Source organism: Vicia villosa, linkage group LG4 (assembly GCF_029867415.1).
Source record: "Vicia villosa cultivar HV-30 ecotype Madison, WI linkage group LG4, Vvil1.0, whole genome shotgun sequence".
Lineage (NCBI taxonomy): Eukaryota > Viridiplantae > Streptophyta > Magnoliopsida > Fabales > Fabaceae > Vicia > Vicia villosa.
Genome location: NC_081183.1, coordinates 72,783,163 through 72,801,877, shown reverse-complemented (window position 1 = coordinate 72,801,877; position 18,715 = coordinate 72,783,163). Strand labels below are relative to the sequence as shown.

At 34.0% G+C, this 18,715-nt stretch overlaps 2 protein-coding genes across 3 annotated transcripts; both read right to left on the bottom strand.

The window, feature by feature from the left end:
- Nucleotides 1-4,651: 4,651 nt before the first annotated feature.
- On the bottom strand, nt 4,652-7,582 carry LOC131594895 (uncharacterized). The gene is made up of 4 exons (XM_058867099.1): nt 7,450-7,582; nt 6,949-7,205; nt 6,380-6,831; nt 4,652-5,621 (listed from the first exon to the last, which is right to left on the bottom strand). Exons 1-4 carry the CDS (start codon nt 7,545-7,547, stop codon nt 5,346-5,348), a joined length of 1,083 nt encoding a protein of 360 aa, XP_058723082.1. The 5' UTR covers nt 7,548-7,582; the 3' UTR covers nt 4,652-5,345.
- A 1,062-nt stretch (nt 7,583-8,644) lies between these two features.
- Nucleotides 8,645-13,334, bottom strand: LOC131594894 (uncharacterized). Of its 2 annotated transcripts, none has more exons than XM_058867098.1 (10): nt 13,192-13,334; nt 12,872-13,001; nt 12,650-12,784; nt 12,069-12,203; nt 11,541-11,672; nt 11,355-11,447; nt 11,128-11,259; nt 10,088-10,185; nt 9,640-9,850; nt 8,645-9,436 (listed from the first exon to the last, which is right to left on the bottom strand). In XM_058867098.1, exons 2-10 carry the CDS (start codon nt 12,984-12,986, stop codon nt 9,351-9,353), a joined length of 1,137 nt encoding a protein of 378 aa, XP_058723081.1. In that variant the 5' UTR covers nt 12,987-13,001; nt 13,192-13,334; the 3' UTR covers nt 8,645-9,350. The 2 variants fall into 2 exon arrangements, with proteins under 2 accessions (XP_058723081.1, XP_058723080.1); XM_058867097.1 differs by having other exon boundaries at nt 8,647-9,436; nt 11,541-11,675.
- Nucleotides 13,335-18,715: the final 5,381 nt, after the last annotated feature.

The window sequence follows — 18,715 nt, the reverse complement described above, 5'->3', positions numbered from 1 at the left end:
AGTTAAAGAGGGCACGCTTTTCAAGTGTAAGGGTAAAAAAGGTCAACTCTAGGATAACGCCGTCGCCTCCTAATGTGGTAGGTGAGAGCGGGGAAGCTTCCCATCCGACCACACAATACGACAAAGCTTGAAAGGAGGAGGGAATATTCCCTTTTCTCTAAAATCATTGATGTATCATTTTGGCAATATACGCTCATGGGAATGCCTATCATAAAGGCAATTACATGCGCTGGATCTCCAAGATGGGATCCTTGTCGCCCATAAAGGAAATTACATGCGATGGATCCCCTAGATAGGATCCTTGCCGCCCATAGTGGCAATTACAGGCGTTGGATCCCCAAGATGAAATTATTTCCGCCTTATAAGTGGCGATAGCAACATACGTCTTAGGAATAAGGCAAAACAATAGAACACTTAACAGTAAAGGAGGTTAAGATAAGGACATCCACAGGGGACGTTGCTGTCCAAAATAATTAGAAAGTCCCCCGGAGGGGTAAAAATGATTACAGCCAAAAAGGAAAAAGGAGAAAAGGAATTATTCTTCGTCCAGCAGCTCCCGTCTAGAACTACCTTAAAAGTATCCATAGGGCTTAAATCCATGTGGGGATAGAGGAGGGCTACCCGCCTTCTCGCCTCCTCAAAGTGTTAAACGAAGGTCGTTACAGCATCACCCATAAGTTGAGAGACTCGCTCCTTTGCGCTTTCAAGAATGCTCTAAGCTTCCTCGATTAACTTATTCATTCCCTCTACATCTACATACTGAACATTTTCCTGAGCGGCCACTCCTTCAGCGAGTCCTTTCAGATTATCCCTTCTCTCCTTCATCTGCTTTAACGTCACCCTACTTTCCCGAGTGTGCTTGTTTAGTTTAATCACCTCGGATTGCATTCTCCCTAGGGTATCATAGCATTCTTCCCTTAACACTTTCTCTACCAAGAAACATCTCATAAGCTGAACCTCTATCAAAGTTGACAGCTGGGTGGGAGACATGGCGAAAAGCATCTGATACTCACCTAGAAAGTTCCTAGGGAAGGAAAATAAATGATCAGCAAAAGCCACGACATTAAAGGAGGTGTTTTTCCACAAAGATGATTCAAATGGAGTTGGAGCATCCACTAATCTCTCCGCCCTATGCCCCGCCTCTTGGTTTCATGACGACCCAGAAGAACTCTCTTCCCTCCTGGGAACTTTGGGAGGGCAAATCTCAGCCGCCTAAGAAGTTTCACCTTGCATCTTTCCCCGGGCATCAGCATATCTGAGAGAAAATTACATCATCGCCCGCTGCTGAGTCATCTGCATCTTCACCAAACGCTCATGTTTTTCATAGAGGGGAACCACCATTTTAACACCCTTTTCTAATGCACCAAATATTTAACATATAATCAGAGTAAATAAGCATGCATATAAACAAAGGGTGTCACATCGACATTTTCAAAAACTAAAAGCTTTCAAAAACCAATATCATTCATCAATCAAATATACAATTACACCTGGTCATCAAGGTAACATTATTCACTTGTCATAATTCATCAAGAATATGCATTCACAGCGAAAATAATAAATACTCATGTATTTCATAAATGATCATGTCCCATACCATAATCACATCTCAATAATATCCTCAAGATAATATAATGTCATATCCAAGATATTCGGCACTAAGGCCTCTCAACAACAAATAACAAATATACATGTTCACAAGGTAGTATCATAATACATATCCAAAACAAAACATGAGTTCAATACTACAAATCCCAACCCAGTGTTACATGACCAGGGAATTGACTCACTACCTAATCACCCAACAAACGCGGACGCTCTCCGGCTAAACCTCGCACAAACTACTAAGCTTCGAAACCTGCACGTTACCAACAAAGGGCAACATTCAAACAGAAGGGTGAGAATTCAAATCATTATGAAGAAAGTATAATAAAGTACAATGATTTAATTAACAATCATAAGAGTTCATCACACCTCACTTAATCATGTAAATAGTATTATCCAATATAATTCACATGTTCAAGTATGAACAAAGTTCAATAGTATAATATTCAAAAGGATTCAATACTATTATTCCAAATATGTACACAAACCATCATTATCACATATTCACATATATCACCAATTCATGTATCAAAACATCACCGAAATCAATTATCACATCTCATACACACCTAAAAATCACATAAATGCATATATTCAAACATCACATAACACCAATGTGACTCAATGCAAGACATGTGACTCTTTGCATGTGGTACCGAATGTGAACCCAACGTTTCACCGCTTTCCAATTCAATATCTAGAATCCAAGCCACGTTTCTGATCCAGACAAGATCAAAGCCAATGCGCCTATCTCCAATTAAGGATCACGTCTTCTACGCCTATTTCCATTTAAGGATCAACATCTCTTACCATGTGAACCCATAGTTTCACCGCTTCCACCATAAAGCCGGCCATGTTATGAATGTATGTACAAATACCAATAATATATGCAATTAAGATTATCTCATCAATCTTAACTTACCGCATACCAATATAATCCAAATCTATGAATTATCCGCCAATTATACACAGCATTCACAACACATATATATCATTCATATATAAAGACCAATAATCAATTACGATTCACAAAATCCAATTAACACTAGTAATCATACTATCTCATGTTAATTCACATTTGCCAATATATATGAATAAACACTTTCACAATCAATCAACTAATCGCTAGGAGTCATGTCATACGGCTACCCACAAAGAATCATTATCAAAACAACATCATTTGCATAGAAATATATTATTCTCAACATAAATATTCAAGCCAAAACACAATTACGCTCAAATTCTCAAGATACCGTAATTTACCGGTAAATCGAATAATTTATTCACGTCCAAGTATATTCCAATCAAATAGACTCATTGAAATTAATTCAACCATTAATTTAACAACCAATTAACATTCACACTATATTAATTTCAATTCACTTCTATTTCTATTCTATTTCTAATTGCTAGCATCCTACTATTTTAATTATATATGATGCCAATATTCATTATTCTACTATTTCAACTATATATCATCTCATTCTCATGGTTCATTTCCATTTGTATATGTCATTATATATGTTCTTCTAGTAACAGGTAGGCAAACATTGTAAACAGAACATATATATGAACAGAAAGCAAAACAAAATAATCAGTACAGCATAAAACGAAAATGAACTAGCTAAAGTGGGTGTTCCACTTCCATTATGTATACTATTATATAGATATTATATCTTAAGGAATAATGTGAATACATGGAACAGAACAAGGCATATATGAAACATCATCGAAAATAACATAATAGCACACACATTGGAATCACATGAATTGTAAACAGTAAGTGGTGTTTCATTTCTATTTTATATAGTCATGAAGTAATAGCACATGAGAATCATGGGAATAGTACCGTACGCGCAACAAGGAAAGGAAATAAATGAACACATTGGCTACAGCATAAAACGAAATTGAAAACAAGGCCACACAACACACAGTGAAGTAGTATAAAATGCAAAATGATGTAGATTTAATGGGGTGTGCCGTTCAGCAAGAAATCACCATCCCTTATTTTTTTTCTTGCGTTTTACCCCAATTCCAGCATGCATAGAATTTAACCATTGTTTATAAATCAATTTATATTTCCTACACAAACACCTAATCATGTTAATCCATCCATTGACTCAATCATACTAACTCATAATAATAAGGATTCCCCCCTACCCCTTGTTGATTTTCTTGGAACCCTAGCTTTTGTTCTTCTCCTCTCTTAGTCTCCTTTCTCCCCTTTCTCTTCTCTTGAAAATGACCAAATGAAATGATATCTCTAACTCTCATCAAACCCTTACTAACTTATTGTCTTAATGGGCTTAAGAAAATAACACCCACAATTTACTTCTACTTCTAATTATTAGGCCCAATAGTTATAATCTTCTAATAACTCAATTAGCCCAATAAACCAAACAAACACAAATATACACAATGTCAATTAATTCAATTAATTATTATATCACATAATAATTAAATAAATAATTAACACACCAAATAAAATAAAATAATATAATAAAATAAATACTGATAAAATTGGGTTGTTACAACCATCATCTCACCTGCATATTAACATACCGTTATAGCTCGTCCATATGACAGAATGAAAATATAAAGTATTTACCCTTACGTAGATACTCTTCCACTCCGTTGTCGTCTTCACGGTCCCGGGTGATAAGGGTGTTAGACTCAAGGGGGCGAAAGCACTCCAAAACCTGAATCACTTCACGGTCCAAAGGAGAAAGGACACATGAGTCCACACTTGCAATGAATTTAGGATCGGGAGTCCAAGATAGGGGAAACAAAATTCCGCCTCTCCCTCACCGTGATCGTTAGATGTGAGGTTTCAAAAGGACGAAATCTATCCCAAAAAGGCTTTTACGAAAAGAAAAGGGAAGTGAAATGATGCTCCTTAAAAATATATAGGGAGGCTAAGGAAACCATTCATACTTTCATCCAATAGATTGGCACCAGAAGAAAAAGAGTCTCTGCGCCTGGAAGCCACGTGTGAAGGCGGGAAGTCGATTTGCCTTCCCTAGATATACCATCATGAGGTGCATTAATTGATACCCATGCTTTCTCCCCTCGAACACTCAATCTGAACAAAGTGAGTGACGTTTAGATATCTTGGAACATCACCTCAAAGAAAACGCATTTCTCCAAGCTTGCTAAACGCCCATGCCACGCAGGTTCCCAAGAGTTCAAGTGTCTTCAACTGAAGGACTCACCATTCGCTGAAGGATTCGCCCATTATTTTACACGCCTTCAGTTGGGGGACTCGCCCTTCGTTGAGGGACTCCCATCTAAGGAGGAGTGTCGCTGCCCAACAAGATCGTTCTCACTCGAAGGAGTAGTCAATAGCACGGGAGGCACATTCCGAAGAAGGGAAAGTATTTTTTAAATACTTTGCGCTTTAAAGAAAAGTCATACATACTCTGCGTTATTCAAAGAACATCAAACTCCTTGTAGCCATAACACCCTATTAACCTAACTGTCTGCCTACAAAGAGTAAGAATATTCTATAGAAAAAAAAAAAATTTTATACAAAAAAATAACTCAAATCATTTATTTATAATGAAAAGGTAAATATACAAAACTTACAAAAATCAAAATCATAAACAAATATTACTACAAATACATTAAAATTCAATGAAATACACACTTGAAAGAAAACTCATAATGAACGCAAACATGCACAACAATAACTATGAAAGATGAGTTGAACAATTATATACACACACAAACACTATATGAAATTAAGATTTTTTAACATTAGGTTCAAGTCCTAGTTCCTTTCTGGTTTTCCCGACAAACAAATCTCCTGATTTTATTATACCAGGAAACCTTCCAACAACTGTCATGAAAGGGAACTGTGCAACACCATGTTTTCTTCCAAGTGAAACAATTGACATTGGTGCTTGTGCCTTGTATGTTCCTAGTTTAGGTTCTTTCTCTCCTCCTTCTATCAATAGCTTTAGATTCTTGGCAACTAGTTTTGCATGACCTTGTGCAAACACTCCTTGTTTTATTTCCTGTAACATATATTTCAATTTTCAAATCAAACAATGTCACATTAACCTATGAAGTGAGAACACCTCTCGGAGTAGGTGTGTTGTGGTGTCAGACACGTGTCAGTGTCCGACACTTACACTTGTATAATACTTATATGACATGTGTTAGAAAAGTCAAACAACTGTCGAAAAAGTTAAACAAGTGCTATTCCATAAAATTGTATTTTTCTTTGATTTGACATTTTTTGAATCGGTGTCCGACACTAGTATGTCACTCATACAACACCTATGAGAAAATTCACACGAAGTGTTCCACCAAAAGTGATATTTTTCTTTGATTCGACACTTTTTAAATCAGCATCCGACACTCGTATGACACTCATATAACATAACATGTGTCTAATAATTCAGATAAGTGTTTCATAAAAAAATTGTTTTTCTTTTCTTCAACATGTCTTATACATACAAATCTCACACTCATCTAAAAGGATTAAACACATAGTATAGATTAAAGAATTAAAAGACGTTAATTTTAATTAAAATAATTTTAACTCATTAAATAACATATGAATAATTGAAACTCAAATACTATCATAGATAAAGTCGTATTGGTGTCATATATTTTTTATATTATCAATGTCGAAATGTTGGAGTGTTTGTGTTCGTGTCTCAGTGTCTATTTTAGAATTCGTGCTTTGTATTGAATATGATTTCTTGTGTGAAAATAACATCATTAATAATAAATATTTAAAATTGACTAGGTTTTGGTAAGAACTTACTTGAACATTTGTAATATCTCCAATTGCAAAAACATTGTTCTTCCCCTTAACTCTCAAGTGTTCATCAACTTGTATTCTTCCATCACCATCCAAATCATTTTTCAATAGAGTTTCACCAAGCCAAGATGAACCAAGTGGTTTCCCTACACATACAAAATGAGTATCTGCTTCTATACTCTCTCCAAGTGAAGTTTGATATGTTCTATTTTCATTTGTAAAAGAGTCAAAGTCAACAGATTGTTCAAGTTTCACATCAACTTTCTTTGATTTAAGCCATTTTAGAGTCTTTCTTGAAGCTTTTGGCCCAATATATTCTAGCAACCTTGATCCTTTATGCACTATAGTCACTTTCTTGTCAGGAAAATCGACTGCGATTTCTGCGGCTAGCTCGACCCCGGTTGGACCTCCCCCGATAATCAAAACCGAACGAGCTGATTTTATCTTGGTATTCTCTGTGAATAAAAGAAAAGAAACCTCGTCAGTTGTCGCTTATATGAAAATAATTTGACTTTATTTTATCTTTTGTTATAGAAATAGCTCGAAAATAAACACTTATATCGCTTAATTACCTCCTTTGTATTGGTCTATTCTTTCGGTTCTTGTTTTGGGGATAGATTCGGTGTGACCGGTGGCGATAACAAGATAATCATAGGAAATTTTACGGCCATCTGAAGTGAAGACTTCAGATTCAGATATGTTGGTAGCACTTGATACAATAAGGTCACCTTTTGTGAAATATTCTCTATGGTTTATCACTGTCCTTTCTGCAAAAGATGGTTCCACCATTGCCCTTAAACTTGCCCATGGAATCTCAAAATATTCCTTCCTGTATTCAACAATCCAAAATTAGTCTCTATAACCAAATTACCTATTACCTATAACCTACAAAGCACAGACACAACATAGATACAGACACCAGATATGACACCAATACTAGTACTAGTACTAGTACTATCACGTTGACACAGATAATAATTTTAAAAAATGAATAAATTAAATGTATTGAGATATGTTAGTGTCGTGTGGATGTCTGACACTGAAACGGACATGGAGAAAGAGAGAAAGCTTACGGATCAATAAGAGTGACATTAGCTTGATGTTGTATAGTTTTAGCAAGGATTGCCCCGGCAACACCACCTCCTATGATCACAACTTTCTTTTCCACCATTTTTGTTAAACTTTGTAAGATTTCTTTGATCAGAGTTGAAATTTACTTGGTAATGATTGTTTTTGTTTTGTTGTTTCAATAAGATGAGGCAACAATATAAATAGATGAAGTTGCGTCATTGCATGGATCATCAAATTGAAACGTCTTAGATTGAATATGGACATAAAAACGACCAAAACCGAATGGTAGCTATAGTCAACTTTACAACGAGAATGAGGTTGTGTAATGCAATTTCTCATTTACAATTATTTTCTATAAGAATCAATAATATTATTATTTTCTTGACAAAACTATATACCATTTATTATTATTTTTATCTAATTGATTTTTTTTACGTTAGTATTTAATGTTTATAAATATCTGTAATGTTTAATCTAAACTTATTTTTTTCACAACTACCAATCGAACTAATTTATGAGAATTATCACAATTTTATTTAATTATTAGTCAAAAATTATAACCTCCAATTCATAAAGATACCATCAAAATTGCATAGGAATGTCTACTATAATATTTAATACATTAAAAATGAAATATTTTTAAAAATTCTTATTTAAGTTTGTGACTCCTTTGTTAATAAAGGTCTAATTATGGTGATATTTTTTATAATATACTGTTTAATAATTATATATACAAATTTATAATAGGGTCTAAGTAAGGTCTAATTTGTGACTCCTAGATGATTCTACCATATAAACTTTTTAAAAAAATAAGTGACTAATTTGATACAAAAAAATATAAATAATTTGTTGGAAGCTTTAAAAATTAAAACACGTTAAAGAACCTAGAACATTTTTGTCCTTTTCTTTATAATGGAGTTATAACATATTTAATTGACTCAAATTAAATAGTTTTGAATGATATTTGTGAATCTTCGTGACGATGGCTACTTTTATAAAATAAAAGTCTGGTTGCCAACTTGCATAAACTCAATCTTGTTTGTCAAGAATATATTGTTTAAATAAATCTGGCGAAAAATCATAATTGAAATTTTCTTTTGTTTTTTTATAATTTTTCCTTCTATCATGAGCTGAAAAGGGGTGTCATAAAATAAACATAATACAAAAATTCATGTGTGAACGCATTGTGATTGCATGCTTACGTCAAGTTTCTAGTATTTTTTTAGTAATATATTTTTTCTTCTAATTCTCACTTAGACCTAAAGAAAATGACCCTTTTCCTACTTCTAATCCATAACTAAACTACTATGAACTATGCCTTTGATTTAGTCCAAAAAAGTTTAGTTTAAGATAAGACCTTTACTAGTATTCAGAAATGGATAAGGTTTATACCCATTACTTTCATATTATTTTGACTAATTAGGTTGAAAATGGACTTTTATCTTAGATCTAGATGTTGCTTCAAATCCAATGGTTGATAGGTAATAAAATGATCACGAACATAGATAAGCATCGAATATAATCTAAGAGTTCAAATTTATGATGAACAGAGTGCACCAGAGAAAAAACAACTGCTGAGGATCCAAATCCATCAGAGAGAGATTTCCATGCCAAGAGTGCATAAAACAATTAAGTTCAAACATTCATGGTGTACAATAACCACCTAAATTGGTGATATCTGAGTAAGAAACAACCTTATGCGATGCGCAGTATGGTCTTCACGGCAAAATAATATAACTCAATTTAAAATAACTACTACCTTACAATTACACATTTTTGGCAAAATTGGAATGGTAAATGAACAATTTTCAGGGCTACAGGATAGTTCACCGTCCGGATTTCATAAATATAATCCTCAACCCCAATAAACAGAACCGTTGACCTTGGCTGCCATAAACACCATTTAGTAAGGTCTGAATTTCCTGACAGCTCTCAACTGTTGCAGACGTTTTTTGTCTTCCTCAAATTTCTGCTGCAATAACATTAGCTCTGCAAGCAAAACACGAATGGTTTATCTCAGTTAGATCATCAATCAAAATTGATTTTGAATTTTACAAAAGTACATTTAATGCAGCATTTGTATACGACTGACACAACAGAATAATCCTGCTGTTTCTTAAACTAAGAAGGAAGACAAATATATCTCTAGGATATAAAAATGGGGCAAAAAACATTTTAAAAACTGGTCATACCATTTCTCTGAGCTTCTCTTTTCTGAAAGCGGTAGAAATCTAGACCAACTTCTTTATTTTTCTTTTTGGCCAATTTATCCTCCACAGCAGCTTGAGCAACCGAGCCCACAGCAATCCCACTTTCAGAGTCAGTAGTTTTCTTTCTACCCTTGCGTTGTACAACCACCGTCCATCCCCCTTCTGCAGCAAGGGCTTCTTTTGCTTTCTTTTCCTACATTAACCACAAAGATCAAATGAAAACCAAAATAAGTAACAAATGTGGGATTATTCATATCTAAAAACTGTATATTGAATATAATAAAATGCATGCCATGATAAATATTCTCACTGAAAAGGGTTACAGAACTATTATTTGGAAGAAAACTGTATAAAGTAGCAACACTTAGAAACATTGGCTAACAGAATCCAATCTGTGTTTTATTTGACGGAAGTTTTTAAAAACATTTACCTCTTCCAATTTCTCCTCGTAATCAGTTATAAAGTCGTCAATTTGATTTTGCAAAACCTCCAATCCTGGTCTACTTTGATGGTATTCCATGATCCATTCTGTGGTTGGAGTATTTCCCAGTCAGAAACTATATCATATATGACAATAAATGGACAATAGCATAAAATTTGCATTAAGTACAAGGGTGCACAACAATCCAATAGTCAGAGCATGTTAAAAGAATAATGTTAAAGGATATTAGGAGGTGAGTGGATGTTGGCAAAATATGAAAGACATAATGCACGTGAAAGTTAACATAAAGAATGTTGAAATGTTAATCATATGTATATATGCAAATATGTATGACAACTACTAGTGTAAATTGTGCCAAAGTACAAAAACAACCAAGCCTTATCTCATCACTAAGTGGGGTTGGCTACATGGACAGTTTTCGTCATAATGTTTTATCCATTACTATGTTTCGATCCAAATCGTTAATCTCGAGATCTATCTTAATCACTTCTCTTATAGGTTTTCTAGGTCTTCCTCATCCTCTAGTTGTTTTGACTTCTCTCCACCTCCATCTGATCTACTTTCCTTACCACATAATCTACAGGCCATCTCTCTACATGCTCAAACCTCCTCAATATATTTTTCCACCATCTTTTCTACTATAGGTGCTACCCCAATACTTCTCTAATATTATCATTTTTAATCTTATCTCGTTTAGTCTAACCACACATCCAACACAACATCCTCATCTTTGCTACACTTATTTTACTCCCGTGTTGATTCTTAACCATCCAACATTTTGTCTCGTACAACATCGCAGGTCTTACCACAGTCTGATAAAATTCTCCCTTCAACTTTAGAAACGCATGGCTTACGCAAAAAGTGTTAAGTAATTCACAATATATGTCACCCAATACATGTAAAAAAAAAAACTTCACAATATATGCCACCCATATCATCAGGAGGAAATAATATACATGTAAAACTACATTTTTATGATGTTTTAAGACAATGATAAGTAATTCTCTTTAAAAAAAAGCATTTCATACTTTTCATTCCATTTGAGCAGTCGTCATCTCCAGAGGATATAATATGAATTTCCTCCTGATGATCTTGTTCTTTCTTTTCTGGTGATTTTGGAACCTCCTTTCTTCGTTTCTTCTTAGATTCCTTTGACTTACCTACAAAGCAGGATAAAATCCATAAGGAAAATGAAAAGAGGATTTGTTATTTCACGAAACAACAATGGAATCAACCAGAAAATGTTTTTTATTACAAGGTTTGATAAATGCTCCAGTATTAGAATCTTTATGCTCCTTCGAGTCATTGACTTCCTCTTGTTTAGCATCACAATGTTCCACGACTCCACCTAATATCAAATGATGAAGAAAGGTAAGATCAACATGAATAGTTCAAAATATTTTGGCCATGTATAAAAGCCACACCATAAGAATCAACTCACCATTTTGCTTTTCTAACTCCACTTCTTCATCTTCCGGTCTTTGTCTTTCAACTAGGCTTTTGTCTTTGTTTTTCCTTTTTCGGCTCGTAGTAACTTTCACTTTTTCTCCCTTTATAACCTTCACTTCACGAACTACTGAAACAACCAATTTATCTCAGCGAAAGTTCAACAAAACCCGAGCACAAAAAACAGCAAAATATCTTGTCCACAATAAAGAAAGATACTCCAGTTTCCATGGTTTTAAATTGCAATCTGCAACAGGAATCGCGGCCGCAATATTGCTGATGCAATAACCTCCGCAACCGCATCGGACAACAATCGCGGTGTGAAACTATGCATCCGACCGCCATTAAAAGTCACAGACAATTTTACCAAGATATCTTCAAATATTTTTATCAAAATACAAAATTTCAGAACCTCAAAACTGAATTTACTTCCTACGTAATGAAAAATCTTAAGATTATGCGTTTCTTAACGGTTTGTTTCAAACAACTCCTAATAAGAGCCACACCATAACAATTAACTCACCATTTTCCTTCTCTATATCCACTTCTTCATCTTCCAGTTTTTGTCTTCCAACTAGGTTTCTGTCTTTGTTTTTCCTTTTTCGACTGGTAGTAACTTTCACCTTTTCTCCCTTTTTAGCCTGCATTTCAAGAACCACTAAAACAACAAATTTACCTCAGCGAAAGTTCAACAAAGCCCAAGCAAAAAAAAAAAAAAAACAGCAAAATATCTTGTCCACAATAAAGAAAGATACGCCAGTATCCATGGTTTTAAATTGCAATCTGCAACCATAATTGCAGTCGCAATATTGCTTATGCGATAGCCTCCACAACCACATCAGACTGCAATTATGCTGTGAATTAAAACTAAGCGTCCAAGACCGCCATTAGAAATCACGTCATACAATTTCGCTCAGATTACTTTCTATTTAATCAAAAATCTTAACATCAAGTGTTTTTTAATAGTATATTTCAAACACCTAATAAAATTCATGCCGCAACAGCTGCAATCCGCAGCGTAGCAACTGCAATGACTGTGCATCACAACACCTGCAATGGCATCCGTGACCGCAATTTAAAACCAAGCAAGTATCATCAACTCACCACTTTGCTCTTCTAAATCAACTTCTTCATCTCCCGGTCTTTCTTCCCCAACGACATTTTTGTCTTTGTTCTTCTTTCTTCTACCAGTTGAAACTTTCATCTTTTTTCCTTTCTTAACCTTAAGTCCATCACCCACTGATGAAACAACCAATCTACTTCAGAAACAGTTCAACAAAGTATGAAGAGTACAAAAAAAACATAACAACAAAAAATTTATAATACCATCATTGTTCACTGTAACATATGTCTCAACATCATCAACATTTTGTTCAATGTTTCTTCTTTTCTTCTTTTCCCCTATTCGTTTCTCTTTTTTCCCTTTACTTAATTTCATCATGACAAAAAATTCAACCTGTGAATCAACACAATACACAGATATAAATATACATTATAGATATAGATTACAATTATTGACCTAATAATACAGAAAATTATGAATCAACAATACTGGATGTAAATTCACGTTAGAGCACAACGTTATGGTAAACATATAATAATTAGGAACTAAGAATTTGAAAGAGATTGGAGAAGGAAAAAAATACAAGTGGAATGGAGTTTCTGCGGGAATTGAATCGTAAGAAGAGTAACTCCGGCTGCGGTTTTCGGCGACGGTGAGTTGTGGGAGTTCAACTTGTTTTTACTGATTTGATGGAGCTACAGAGCAAGAGCGAAGTGGGTCTCTGGATTGGGCTTAGGCTTAGAAGCCCTAATAACTCAATATTTAAATAATATATTTTCAAATATATAATAGTAATTTTTTTGTTTGTTACGAGTGATATTTTTTTTACGGGTAAATTTATTTAATACGATATAAATTATATTTAAAAATGTATTTAAATTTAAAATTAGATATTAATTTTAAAAGGACCAATAATTATACTATGTCAATTGTATTAAAATACAAAGAGAAAAAAAAAAGGGACGGTAAAATAAAAGAAAAAATATTTAATATTTAAAAATAAATATTTTATCTTTTAAATTAATGTAATTGTTGATTAAAATAAAATATGTATTGTGTTGATAGTGACTCGTGAAATAAAAAATTTATTTGATACAATATAAAATGTATTTATATAAAGATGTAATTGGAAATAATTTACTTAATTATTAATTAAATAAAAAATAATTATATAAATTAAATTGTATTAAATAATCATGCTAAAAAATGACTAGAAAGAAAAAAAAGTATTTCAGATATTTTGAAATAATAATTTTATCTTTCAAATCAAGGCAAATCTATAATATAAGAAAAGTTACTGTTCTGGATAAGCCAAAAATACCCTTTTGGTTATCTTAGTCTAAATTTATATATTTGGGGTGAAAATGGTCTTTTAGTTATTTATTAAATATTTGGGTTGCAACCAACAAAAATAATGTGTCTTTATCAATGGCTCGTCAAAAACCAATTTAGAACAAAAAGTCTGCTACTTTATCACTGACTCACAACCCCATAAATTGAAACCCTAAAAAATTAATTTTTCTCTCACTAACCCTAAATTGTCTCACACGACTGCTACCCATTTATCTTCTTTCTCCCAAAATTTCTTGGAACCGTAAAAAACTCTTCTTCTACTTCTACATACATGAGCCTCACACGCTACCCTTCTCTTCTTTCTTCACACACATTTCCTATTATATCTCTCAAAAGGTTGCATACTTCTCCATTTCTCTTTCCAAACAACAACATATTGATTCTTCCAACAATCTTATGCTCTCAAGTTTGCAATGGCAAGACCTTTCGAGAAGCTGAAGGACATCAATGAGAGTAAGGAATTATGGGAAATTGACGTCAGAATCCATCACAAGTGGACAATTTTATCAAAGACCATTAAGCACTTCGATTTGATTCTGGTTGATAAAGAGGTTTGCCTTTTGGCTGCGATTTTTTCTTGTGTTTCATGTTACTGTTTCGTTGTTACAGAGATTAAATTGGTTATGGTTTCGTGTTTGTATTCATATTTTCTCTTTGGTTTTGGGTTAGATTGTTATAAAATTGAAATTGAAAGTGTTTCAATTTAGGGTTTAGTTGGGTTCGTGTTAAACTGTGTTATCTTTTAGGGTTTGTTTGTTAAAAAACTGAAATTTTGCAGATGTCTCACTTTAGGGTTTCTTTGATAAATTTTAATGGTTTACTTATACATCTTTAAAAAACTATTACATGTTTACTTTCGTATTAAACTTCCGTACATTGTTAACAAAGAACTTTATCATACTTCATAATGATATTACATGTTTCAAGAATTGTTTTTGATATGTTATTATTTTTTATGCCTCCTCATTTTTTCACATATGAAGTTGAAGCACTATTTTAGAAGCTATTGTAACTCATGTTTGTTTGGATTTATTTCAGGGCACTAATATACATTATAGAGTACCATCTGCGCTTAAACAGACTTTTGATTTTGTTTTAACAGTTAACAACACATATACCATCTCAAATTTCCAGGTTACTTTGAATGATCTTATTTTCAAGCCTTCCCAGCACAAATATATGTTAACTTTCACTGGTGGCACTTCTGTGTCTGACAAGAACAAGCATTTATTTTTCTTCAAGTTTGATCGCGACAAAGTGGGTATGTCTATGATTATGACTGCAAGTTCACAGTCTATCGCGTAGTTTTAAAAAGATATTGAATCCACATGGACTAAGAATCGACCTTAATGTAGTTAATCGTTACTACGTAAATCTAAGGCTATCGTTTGATTGATTGAGATCAGACGGGGAAAATTAAAGATTAGAATTAATTTAAATCAAGAATAATTGTATCGGTATGTAATAGTCGGACGTCGGGGATCTAGTAAACTATCGATGCGGATCGTAATTTAAAAATACTTTTCTGTAGAAATCATTAGTTTAAAAACCTTCCTCTCACACTCTCGTGTTTATTGATTATGATTTCACTATTAAACCTAAGTGAGCATTCTCGCTATATCAATTAAAGCTTAAAGTGATTTTTGAAAACAAATGAAAACTAATTACCCTTAAAGCGCTCTCGCTGTATTTAAGGTTAATGCATAATTTCTAAGGTCCAGCTAAAATCTCAAACTTCCGTTTCTATTGATCCTAACTTCTATTGTTTTTAACTCTCGTTATAAAACATTTTAATTAAGCGTTTAGAAATTTCATCCAGATAAATAAATTTAGTTAATAAAATACATCGATAGCATCACTAGATTCCCTCGGTTATATGACATTACATACCGATAAGAGATATTTAGCCGGACATTATTTTAATAGACAGAACAGAACAGATATAGCAGGTATAAAATAATCCGGACATAATTTGATAAACTAACATAAACAGTAATTAATAATAAATGCTAATAAATAAAACTGAATTAAATTTGCAGACTGAATATTGAAATCTAGCAGCACCGGTTCTTGAATTCGGTACTGGAATTTGATGGAATAAGGTACGACACAACAAGGGGGGTTGGATTGTGTCCCTTTTAAAATTTATATAAGTATTTAAAAATGTTGTCTTTGATAAGAGAAAAGTGATTAGTAATAACTTTTAGGAGTTCAAGTAATTAGTGCTATTGTGTGTGATAAAATATAGTTGTGGATAATATCAGAAAAAGACAGTAAATAAATAACACAAGAAAACTTATCCTGGTTCACCAACTTGGTTAGTCCAGTCCCCACACCCTGTGAGATTATCCTTTATTGATACTTCTTACAATAGCTTTTTCTTCTATGTATTCTTAGCCTCGCCAGGCTTACACTTCTGAATGGTATAGCTTACAGATAGCTTACAAAATGATTGGTTTGTATATCTATGATATACTTTGTGATCTTAGGAGGTTTACAAGAAATTCCTAAATACTCTCCATATGGCAGTGAGTATTTAAATATAGAATGTGTATGATAACTCTAATATATTTTGATCACTATATGGTAGTGAGAGCTAAAGATAATATTTAGAGAGTATGAATACTTTGTGAATGAAGACTTTGGCTTTCTTTGTATGCTTGTGAATATTTTCGGTGCTGGAGAATAAAGCATGAGACTTGTATTTATAGTGCCAAGCCAAGAGTGAAGGAAGGCCGAGAGTTTCCTTTTGAAAAGTGCTGGAAGATTTGTCTTTGTAGGACTTGGTCTTGAGTATGACTTGGTCTTGGTTCAGAGCACTTCTGACATGCTGCAAATTCTGACTTTTGACTATTTCAACAAAGACTTATTCTTGGCAGAGTAAATCTGGAGGAGTAACTCTGGGACGAGTAACTCTGGGACTAGTACTTCTGGAGAGTAACTCTGGGACAGTACTTATGGGACGAGTAACTCTGGGACAAGTAACTCTGGGATCGTAAATCTGGAGAGTAACTCTGGGACCATAATTCTTTAGAGTAACTCTGGGATCATAATTCTGAAGAGTAACTCTGGGATCATAATTCTGAAGAGTAACTCTGGGACCATAATTCTGAAGAGTGACTCTGGGACCATAATTTTGAAGAGTAACTCATTGAACTTCTGAGAATCCATATGTTCTTAAAGCTTTGTTCTTTGTCAGCACAGTCTTGAATCATCATTTTAACTCTTTGTTTGATAGAGACTATAAATTATTTAGATGATAAATTGATGAAATCACTTTGGAGTTACTTGAATAAAATAGTTTGTAGTATTCAAAACATTAACAGAATATGTTTCAACATTCTCCCCCTTTTTGAATGGTGACAAACTTTTTATTTTAATTTCTTTGAGTAAGGACTTTGAAACTCCCCCTGAAAAGATGCATACTTTGAAAGGGCAAATGCTCCCCCTCAATGTTAGTTCATATATAGTAAATAATTTTAACAGCATTTGAAACACATGTTGATTAGATAGCAGTTTTTGATTAATGTTTGAGGAACAATATATTAATTGATTTACATCAATATTTTGATACACAAACACAAAAAGATCCTAGAGGACTACTGCTAAATATAATGCAAAGTCCTAGTGAACTAAAGATAAATAAAGTACAAAGAACTTAAACAAGACAAAGCTTTGGTCAAAGCTTGTTCTCCCCCTTTTGTCAAACATACAAAAAGAAAGGGGGCACCAAAAGAAAGAGGACGAGAAGATTAAGAACCAGACGGTTCATCATCAGATGTTGCCTCAGAAGATAATGGCAGAAATGGAAACTGAATCTGAGAGGGATCCGGAGGAAGCATTCCTGGAAACCTCGGGCATACTTGTTCAGTGACATAATCAATCCAGAATTTTTGGTAAGCCATTAACTGCTTTTGTAGAGCTGTAATTGATCGAAGGTTGACGCCCTGATGGGGGTTAACCGTTTCAGATGAGGTTGCAGATCGAGGATAAACTGGAGGACGATTACCAATGTTGGGGAAATTGTTAAAGAATGAGGATGTGATGGATGCAATGGGATTTTGAGGAAGGGTATTTGAATTATTAGTGGTGTTTCTTGGAGGTGACGAGTCATACCTTGGAGCAAGCAGTGTTTGAACGTTAAAAGAGTTAACATCATCTTCCTTTGGAGAAGAAAATATTGGGGAGTTTGATTGGAAGACATAAGGATCAAGTGGTGGAACAGAAGGCATAGCGTGTGATTCTGTAGGATCAGTTTGTTCAGGTGGCTGACTGGAGTTATTAAAGAATGCTTCGATCTGAGCAGTAAGATCATCAGAGTCAGTATGATTGATGGAGGAGAGTTGGATTCTTCTAGGAGAAGGTTCTTTGTAGGAATTTGGAGAATTCAGAGGTGAGGTCGTGGAGAGAGGATTTGTTGTCATAGTAGGGGAAGTGTATGTGGCAACATGGGGAATAATTGAAGTTTGTTGATTTGAAGTGGGTGGAGTTAATAATTCAGCCTCAAGCATGGATATGAGTGAGGACAGCTGAGCTGAAGCAGGAGTGTGAGGAGATATTGGTGAGGGTGGTTGGTGAGCTGAAGCACTCGGAGGACTTGAGAGAAGGTTTTCAAGAGCGAAAATGTTGATCATGTCAGTGTTAGAAGTCTCTAGGGTTGGAGGACTTGAAACATTTGAGATAGTTTCAGTTTGGAGAGAAACTGGAGCTTGAGTGATGACAACTGTTTGTGGTGAGGATTCTACTGGGATTGG

Excerpts from the sequence above, each read along its gene's own strand:
- LOC131594895 (XM_058867099.1), bottom strand. The coding sequence starts at position 7,547 with ATGGTGGAAAAGAAAGTTGTGATCATAGGAGGTGGTGTTGCCGGGGCA. Across the intron at positions 7,206-7,449 it reads AATGTCACTCTTATTGATCC|GAAGGAATATTTTGAGATTC; the intron begins GTAAGCTTTCTC and ends TGTTGAATACAG. Across the intron at positions 6,832-6,948 it reads AATAGACCAATACAAAGGAG|AGAATACCAAGATAAAATCA; the intron begins GTAATTAAGCGA and ends TTTTATTCACAG.
- LOC131594894 (XM_058867097.1), bottom strand. The coding sequence starts at position 12,986 with ATGATGAAATTAAGTAAAGGGAAAAAAGAGAAACGAATAGGGGAAAAG. Across the intron at positions 11,260-11,354 it reads TGGAGCATTTATCAAACCTT|GTAAGTCAAAGGAATCTAAG; the intron begins GTAATAAAAAAC and ends CCTGCTTTGTAG. Across the intron at positions 9,437-9,639 it reads AAGAGAAGCTCAGAGAAATG|AGCTAATGTTATTGCAGCAG; the intron begins GTATGACCAGTT and ends TTTTGCTTGCAG.